Source organism: Neodiprion lecontei, chromosome 2 (assembly GCF_021901455.1).
Source record: "Neodiprion lecontei isolate iyNeoLeco1 chromosome 2, iyNeoLeco1.1, whole genome shotgun sequence".
NCBI lineage: Eukaryota > Metazoa > Arthropoda > Insecta > Hymenoptera > Diprionidae > Neodiprion > Neodiprion lecontei.
Window position 1 is genome coordinate 3870381 of NC_060261.1, and position 9689 is coordinate 3880069.

Consider the following 9689-nt stretch of genomic DNA (forward strand, 5'->3'; position numbering starts at 1 on the left):
GTAGGTTCGGTTTAGCGAATGCGTTCAGGTTAAAACTACTTTTCTTCAGCTTTATTGATCAACACGATTGATTTACACTTACGATAACAGACTTAGCACGAAATACACCGCAATTGGCTCTGGATCTAATTTCACAGTAGATTTTGTGCAAGCCAGAGTTTATTGTTAAGGGAAAATCAATTTTTACTGTTCAATTGACGAAGAGTTTACGGTGTAAAACTGAAGACATTGAAGAATTTAAAAATCGGAATCCGAATTTTGTCTGCTCCTCTTTATGTCTGATCGCATTCTCTTAGTTATCAGGCGTTCTCTGGCTGCCTTGAGGTGTCTTTTTCGCAACTTCTCCTCTGTTTCTTCTGTAATTTGAGGCGGAGGTTTAGCGACTTCTCTGATCATGGTTCTCAGCTTCTCTAAAGCGTCGGCTAGGTTTAGCTGCTGTGATCTAGTCACGTCCGATTTAATAATCAGGTCTCCATCCTTGCTTATTTTCGTGCTATACTAGAAAATAAAGGTTTGTAAAAAAGGTGGTCATAAAACTTTGCGGAAATGGTATCGTCGTGCTCCTGTTCCAGGCTTCGGTATTCTTAACTCACCTTTTCTAACAACTTTGGCTTCAGCTCGTCGTTCAACCATCGAGCATTCTTGACGTTGAATCTCAGGTCAACTTTGGTGTTTACTCGATTTACGTTTTGCCCTCCAGGTCCGCTGCTTCTGCTGTAGGATATCTGGAGTTGATCCATCGGTATGAACCCGTTGAATTTCACATTCGGGTCTTCGGGTGCCTTGAAGTATCAAATATGATGTGCTAGTTCAGGTTATGTTTTTAGCCGGCATGTAAAAGCGGCCATGCGAGAATTTCGAAGTGATTGCTATTGGAAAAATTAAACGAAATAGAGAAATATCAACACAAATTACTCACAAAATCGGGCGTGTAAAGCTTTAGGCTGCTTTTCGGATAGAGGTTATCCAGCGAGTAGGCACTTTTGTAGGACAACGTTCTTCCGAGGCCGCCCACGTGAGTTTGATTTGTTATTTCGTTTTTTATCACCTTTACGCATTGCCTAGCGATGAAATTCATCTTCGTATTTTAATCCGATGTTTCGATAAATAATATACCTATAAATATATTAATCAAGTTTAATGCAACTCCCTTCACCTCCAAGGTAATATTTATAATACCTGATCACCCCGCGCAGGTTGTGCTGCCTGATACGTCGAGCGGAAGTTTTTGGTACTAACAAATAAACAGAAACGGCCGCCAACCTCGCGTTTGATAAAGACCCTGCTCACCGTGTTGAAAATGAGCGTGAAATCGAGAACGTCGAACTTAGAACGTGCTCAGTGCTGTGCAGTGACTGTGTGAATTGACAGAAAAGAATCAGGCATGCGGCGAATAAGAAGAAAAAGAAGAAGAAGGAGGGGAGATTTCAACGTGGAGATCAGAATTTCAATTTACCAGGTGAGTTCTTCATTGTAATTCGTGCCATAATCCATCACGCTGCATGCCTGGAAAATCTGAAACATTGAAGTGAATCAACGGAACAGTTTCCCAACTGAAGTGTTGGAAAATCTGCAAAGGTTGGCATTTTTGTTCGCACAAGCGTAGGATCATTGGCTAGATAAACCCGATCACTCCTCAAGGTTTGTTTTTAAGAATTCTAAGCCACACATTCGGATTCTATCGTAGAATCGCGACTTGCAACAATTGAAAACCGCTGAATCTGGGGATAAATATGCGAAGTTGGTAAACCTGCAACATTCCTCCCGCGCTTTAACCGCGACAGCCGAGCATCGCCGGTCACGCCTTCGATATTATCGAGGATCGATTCGACATTCAAATTTAAAAACCAGCTTTCACGTTTCTCGCTCGTTGAAATTACGCAGGCATATATCGTGATATCGTGGTTACTACAGCAGCGGAGTCGGTCACGAGATATTGCACAAGATTACGTTAAGTCGTGTAAATATCCTTGCGAAGTTCGTTTTTTAGATTGTGGCAGACAGATCACGAACGGACGGAAAATTCTTACATACTCGTCAGTAAAACAACATCGACGCAAGACGTCTTGATGGAAGAAAAAGTGAAACTCCCCTCGCCTTCGTATATACTTTTACTCTTTAAGCAGTCGTTTAAAGTACTTCCGGCATACGCCCCACGCAACAATTTACAGTTCTTCGTCATACGGAGACGTGAGCTCTTTGCCCACTTTTCACATCGTTTGGGTAAACAGTAACTTCGTATTACGGTACAAAAATGCCATCGCGATTGGCGAGCGATTGATTATCGAGATACCGTAATCAACTTTCTAGAAAATATACGCGAACAAAGTTATATACAGGTAAATTTGACCGTTTTAAACGAATTAATAAATCTCTGACGTTATTTATTCATTTTTTGATTTCTTTCTCTACACCGGGCAATAAATTATGTATCATTCGCGTTTTCTAACGGACCGTGGCTATTTAACCTAGTTGATAAATGTCTCCCCTTTCGAATTCGTAAAACCTGGTGCAGCAGCAGAACTTTGGCCCACGTGTTGAGAAGAAAGTATTATTGTGTAGTTCAAAGTTGAGTTTTCGTAATTTACGGAAGAAAGTACCTCGGCGGTTGAAACGCACGAGTCTTGAATATTTCGAAGACAGTACGTTATAGACGCGAATATCCGCCACCTGGATATTTTGCGTTACACAAGAACTTGAGGCACGCGCGCGTGACTGCCGGCCTAACTCGTGAGAAACAGAAACACAGGCTCGATTATACGCCGTTTTCAGCCAGAAGCCTGTCCGTCTGCACGTACGACGTGCACGCGTGTATTATTCGCTGATATACTCACGTACAACGTGCTTCCCTTCTCGTACGGCACAATTAAGAATGAATCGGTCGGACTGTCCTAGTCAAAAATTGGGAGGAAACGTATAAAATAGTTTGAAAAAAGCCCGAGCGATAAACGAAATCAGAGACAAACCGTAATGCTGGATTTTTTAAATGATTTTCAGGAAATTTTTTTTCGAGTAAGATGAGCCGAGGAACATTAGAATTGGATAGGAAACGTCAGAGTTTGATTATTCTGAATGTTTTAATTGGAATTTCTTTTTTTAAATTCGGGCGGGATTCAACTTCCGGAAACTCTTCATTCTTTTACGAAGCAAAAAAGTTTCGAACGGTTGGAAACCCGACGGCTCAAAGTTACGATGTAGAAAAATTCTGAAAAATAAAGTTTCGATGGAGTAAAATTCCGAAAATTAAAATATACTCGGACCGCATAGTATACATACACAACGAGTGGGTGTAAAAAATGAGATAAAAACCGAAAATCAGAATGACCAGGATTCTGCACCTTAATCAAAAACAAAGAAAGATCAAAATGGTGAAATTTCACCGAGCCAGAAATTTACGGAACTGAAAATCTTCGATCATTCGGAATTTCGATGTTTCAGATTTTTCAATTTTCTCATTCTCGCACTTTCGTAACTTTGACTTTTCGGAATTTCATCCCTCCCCTCCCACCCCTTCGAATTGTTGTTGATATCTTTGCTTACGTTGTTCGAATTTCTTCATATTCATTGAAATTCCGTATCGCAACAGTAAGGATGTTGCCTCACCATTTCCGGGTATTATTCAAACGGTTTTTGCTCTTTTCCCTAACTTTTGACCGGGACGGTCCCGGTGGATTCGTCTTTAAGAGAGTATCACGCGCTTCCACGACTCGAGAGATGTGGATCGAAACTCTCTACTGCAGCACCACCAACCTTCTAATTTCCTCTGACCGTAGGTACTATAGCAATTAATGTTTCAAAGGTAACAATTAAAACTCCCGTTATTATCATCATTATCATAATTATCATAAACGAAATATCACGTGAGTTAGGAAGATGAAAAGATCGCTTTATTAATAAATAATAGTTATTATGTCTTGTTCTTTTTTTGTTTTTTTTTTCGATCGCGGTTGATTATCGTGACGCAAGGTCTCAAATTCCGATACCGTCCTTCAAATATCGACATAAATTTTATATTCTAATAATGTATAGGTAATAACCTACGTTCAAGCCCGAGGGATTTTAAAACGGGCAAAAGAAACGACGAAGAAACCAAACTAAACTAAGCCAAACTAAACTTAACTAACCATGCGTTCCATTTAACTATCCTGCATGTGTTTCATTACTGAGCAAACATGCCCGACTTCCAAAACTAGTTCGTACATGCCGCGGGGTTAGGCTTAGACATTATCATCGTCTATTGGAACAGAGAGTTAACGATTTTCTTTCAAATCATTGAACAAACATCACGAGCGAAGAAGATGAGACGCAATGAAACTGGGTAACCCCTTTTACTCAAAATTGTGACATCTTTGTTCTGCTTTGCTTTGCTTTGTCACGTTCCATCCTGGCTCAAGAGAGCCAGAGAGAGAGAGAGAGAGAGAGAGAGAGAGAGAGAGAGAGAAGAAGAAAAACCGTATCTTCGCAGAGATTGCGAATTCTAGGTCGCTACAACAATTAGACGGATTATCTGTGCAGGAGCCAATAATCCATTCACGATATTTTGTTCCTTGATTCGGTTTAATTCAAGGACACGCGTTATTATAGTTATAAACGAATCCCGCATTGCCAGTCGTAAAAACAACAAAAATACAGAAATAATGGAGAAAAAATGGTAAAAAAAAAAGAAACACACACACACAAAAATGTCGGCAGGGCGGGGGGGGGGGGGGGGGGGGGGGGGAGGGAACGAAGGTGGAACGAATGATTCGAACGACGAACAAAGTTAAAAGTATGAAAAAGAAAAGAAGAAAAAATATATCTGGCGATATTCGATTCGCTTATCGATGAACTTTTTGTTTTTTTTTATTTTATTTTCTCTGCTCATTCGTCAAATTCATTTATTCGTTTTATCGCAACAAAGAGACACAATTTACTCAAGTTAATGTATAAAAAAATGTCCGTTGTATCCCTCCCTCCCTCCCTCCTCCCCCAAGTTTTACTTTCCAATCTAAACCTCTCACGATAATTATCGGGCCTGGGGTATTTTTTTTCTTCTCTCTATCTTTTCGCGCATATAACTTCCAGCCGCACGATAATTGTAACCGTTACAATACCGAGCACAGGTTTATTATATGACGTCACGGTGAGCGTCGTATTATTTATACGTATTATACTGGTGACGGAACAATCCGCGGAAGTGAATGAATATTCATGAGGTATCATTTCTTACAATTACACTTACACGTTACAATATACGTGATACCGAGATACAAATACAAATCTACACTGAGAAAAATTTCATTTGTTACAGTAACTAGAAAAATTTAAAATTTGTCCAGCTTATCGTACGGAGAGATTATCAAGGTTATACCTTTTTTCGTTACAACTTACAGATTAATGTATATAGACGTAGACTTGTAAACTTCGACAGAGGTATAGCGGATACGTATAGGTATCGTGTAAAATAACTGCAGAGAAGAATTTTTCGGGTCGTTGAAACGCGCTTTCGAGCTGTGATTGATTAATTCCTTCCTCGTGCTATGAGTTCTGTGTATCATGTATTGTGTGTATAGTATTATAATAAACCGATTAGAAAGGACAGATCTGAATATTTTTGTGACGCGTCAGGGAACCTTGATTTATCGTTCTCGTATCAGGAGAGTAAGTATTAATATTTTAATATTTAATAATATATATATATACATATATAAATATTTAATAGTTAATATCTTCGATCTATATTTAAATATTGTTTCGAGGCGATGCGGAGTTTGAAATGCTGGGGAATACCTTGTGAGAAATGAAGAAAAATAATTGTTATATGTCAAAGATAAATACATGCGTCATCATCTTCATCAGCATCATTACCTATCGACCAACTAGGATGTTGTTAGTTACGTTGCGTATAAATCCTGCAATTTCAACTTCGCAGAAAACACTCGTATTTATATACTGTATAAATTGAAGTTTATTATTGTTTGTATATTTCTTTGTACAGTATTCGTTGACTGTTATTGTAATAATAATAATTATCATTATTGTGTGGAAAGAATTACACTTTCTATGAACGAAAGTAGAAGTGGGGAAAAAAAAATTTGAATAAAACAGACTCTTCTCTCGTTTTCCTTTTCCGTCACAAATGATAAACCGTTTGCAAGAGAAAGCGAAAATTTCTCATTGAAATTCGATCACCGTTTTGTTCAATTTTTATTGTACAACGTGCGTATCGTACATACTTACCATAACTTTAATCGCTTTAGTGAAAACGATCGAATTTATTGCGTAAGAATCAGGTAAACTGAAAAATAATAATAAATTTTTCAATTACCCAAAGTCTACGACGATATGTAATGCAGTTTCAAGTTTTATTAACATTATTTTCTTTTTTTCTTCTATCGCACTTTCTGAAAATTCATCATTTCCGGAAATTTTTCATCCTTCCCGCATTGTGGCATTTATAATACGTGGATTCTTTTTTCTTCTTCTTCGTTTACAAATTCTTATGTTTTTCGATGAAAAATTTCTTTTTTTTTTCTATTATTTAATCGTACTGTTATAACAATAAGTCGCTAAACGCGTGCGCTCGGAGCGTTCATGAGATTATAGATATTATCATACATTTATACATACCTATATATACACATATATGTATAATATATGCGACGGTCGTCATGTGATTCTTGCCGAGGTGGGTCACGGCCTCGTGCGTGTAAATTTTATTATTCGCTTTCTTTCCTTATACCTCCTCATCTCTGCATATACCATACAAATTACGAATGCATACATCGATACATATATATATATTATATATACCTATATACACCTACACTATAATATATGTAACTTTGTTATTATCTCAGAAGTTAAAAAAAATTGCATTTTTTTTTTCACGTAATTACTGCACAGAAGATCCCTGTACATAGTAGATATATTTATTGTACATATGTAAAGTGAACGTAACGTTACAATAATAGTTTTGTGGCAAGAGTAAGGACCGGGACAATATCTTGAAACTTGAAAATCAACCGCGCATGCGCCAGATAATTAAATCTCATTGGTCGGCGAAATCTTCCCGCAGCGATATCCTTGTCCGCGACGCAGGCGGGCCAACCTACGCAAAATGTGGACGTTTCGAATTTTCAAAGAGCGTAAGCGTTGAATTCCGACCGTTCCTTGAAGAATCAACTTTCCGACACGATAACAAATGCTTCCCAAACCTTTCCGAGTCACCGCCTCGATTATCCGAGATTCTAACCTCGAAAATTCGTATCAACCACATCGCCGGCAGAAAGAGTTTGACAGCTGAAAATTCGGGTTGGCCAGCCTGCACGAACAGCCGATAAAACTCGCGCATGCGCGGTTCATTTTCAAGTATCGACAGATCGTCCCGGTATAGATGTGTGATTATTAGACAGTGTCGATGATGCATTAGTAACGAATGTCATCACCTCCAACTCCGTCGTCTTCATAGTTACACGTATTTTGATCCGGGTGTCGTCATTCGGCACGTGACAAAGAGCAGGCACGCAATTTCAGGCTAACATTATTAACCAATACATATCCTGGATATATATGGCGATCCATCTGCTTACCTGATATTATGCCTAGTCATAAATCACACGCGCTATATGAATAATAATAATAATAATAATAATAATAATAAATGTCTGTGAAGTTGGACAAAAATTGAAAATAGAATAAAAAGAAAAATACGATAACCAAAAATGCGCGCCTTTAATGACCGATCTTCGCAACGACGACATAATTTTATAAATTTATTTTTAATCGAAGAGAGATGAAAATTAAATAAGATGGGAGATCTGAGAACTTGGTTCGAAGAATATTATACATATTTGTATGTATGTACGTGACGATACTTGCGTGGGGGAATTAACTCGTTGAATTGATGTGTCAATAGGTTTGTGAATTAATTACGATTCACCTGAATTAATGAGAATTAACTGATATATTCAAGATTATCGGAAATAATGCGAATTAAATGAGAAATAACTGAAATATGGAAGGTTGAGTCAAGTTTATTTGAATTAGAATTATCTGTTTACAGAGAGGATAAAAAATTTAATAGAGTTATAGAAAAAAAAAAATTTATTCGTAAACAACAGGATATATACACAGGAACGAGTTGCAATTTTTCTGAAACTCACTTAAATTAGAATGAGCTGTAGAGAATTATCTAGAAAAAATTGAAATTCATAAATTAAAATGAATCAAATTGAATCGAAGAAATTTATCCGAACGAAAAATATTCATTTGAATCAAAAAAAAAACAAATTAAGTCGAATCACATTCATGAATAAATTCAATTTAATTCAACTAAAAAATTTATCGTTTCATTCGTATCTCGAGTTGTTTCCCCCGCCGATAATTGAAAGATTACTTTAAAAATCTTTCTGAGGAATATTTTACGATTAGAAATTCGTAGAAGTGATCGATTTTCGGTGAATAATCATTCTCCTTGACCTTATAAAACCAGCTATATGTAGTGGAGGAGAAAGAAGCCGGGACAGATCGTTGACTCTAATAGCTGGCGGATAGTCTCCTCTTCTCAACTCACCTTTGCCTCTTCGCGATATTGCCTCATCGGCATTCGAGATTCATCCTCATCCTCATCCTATTGTTCCAGGATTGCGCAAAAGTGCATTTCTCAGAATGCTCGGCAATCGGCCACGCAGATCGCTCAATGCCGATCATGTTTAAGTTAGCGTAACGTTTAATCGCAAGGATTCACGCGTTTCCAGGTATTTTTTTTTTTTTTTTTTTTTTACCTCCGTGCAACTCGCGAATTGTCTGAAATTTATTAAACCGCAATACAACGAGATAAGTATGCTCGTATAATTTCGAATATTTAACTGTTGATTCAATGTCGTTCTAAAATCGAAAATCAAGTCATTTTTGTAGAGTTGTTTTAATTCTAAAAAGCGTATCATTTTTTTTTTTTTTTCAAAGATTTTTTCAACCCTCCCCGATTTATCCAGAGCTCCTTAAATGATGATGATTCGATAATGATCGCTGAATTTTTGAAAATTATGAAAAAAAATACATAAATTCTGTGGCCGAAAGCAAAAATTATTCAAACAAAATCGAAGTGGGCAGGGAAAACGATAATTTTTTTCATTGATTTATTTAACCAGTCAATACATTTTTTTTTAGGTAAAAAAAAATCATAATCATTAAAAAAAAATGTATAAATAAGTTCAAAAATTGATAACAAATTACCGGTTTGCTTGCCCCACACTTCAATTTTAGTTGGAATATTTTTGGTTTTGGCCACAGAATTTATGTGATTTTTTTTTCATAATTTTCAAAAATGTCGCAATCACTGTCAACATATTATTAGTTAAGGAGCCTTGAGGGAGGATACGAGAAATCTGACGAAAACGGTAAAGCTTTTCAGAGCTGAAACAACCACATAAAAAATTGCAGACCAGATCCAAGAAGGTGAGAGTTAGATCCTAGTGAAATTGACGTGGAATGCCCCATATAGATGAAACAATTCTCATGCCAAAATAAATTTTCGTCGAAGGTTGTTTATTGCAAACAATATGAAAAAAAACAAAAAAAAAAAAAAACGGGGAAAAAAGAACACTACATATCGAATATTGTACATACATAAATAGCGATTGCAGAAAGCCCGAAGCGAATTTTTCGCGGATCCGCTGATGGACAGTCATTATATAGACACTATAACG

General features: G+C 37.0%; 1 protein-coding gene across 1 annotated transcript; it reads right to left on the reverse strand.

Annotated features, from left to right (window-relative positions):
* Positions 1-29: 29 nt before the first annotated feature.
* LOC107218109 (peptidyl-tRNA hydrolase ICT1, mitochondrial) lies at positions 30-1174 on the reverse strand. The gene is made up of 3 exons (XM_015655861.2): positions 920-1174; positions 594-782; positions 30-498 (listed from the first exon to the last, which is right to left on the reverse strand). The coding sequence occupies exons 1-3, from the start codon at positions 1076-1078 to the stop codon at positions 238-240; spliced, it is 609 nt and encodes a 202-aa protein (XP_015511347.2). The 5' UTR covers positions 1079-1174; the 3' UTR covers positions 30-237.
* Positions 1175-9689: the final 8515 nt, after the last annotated feature.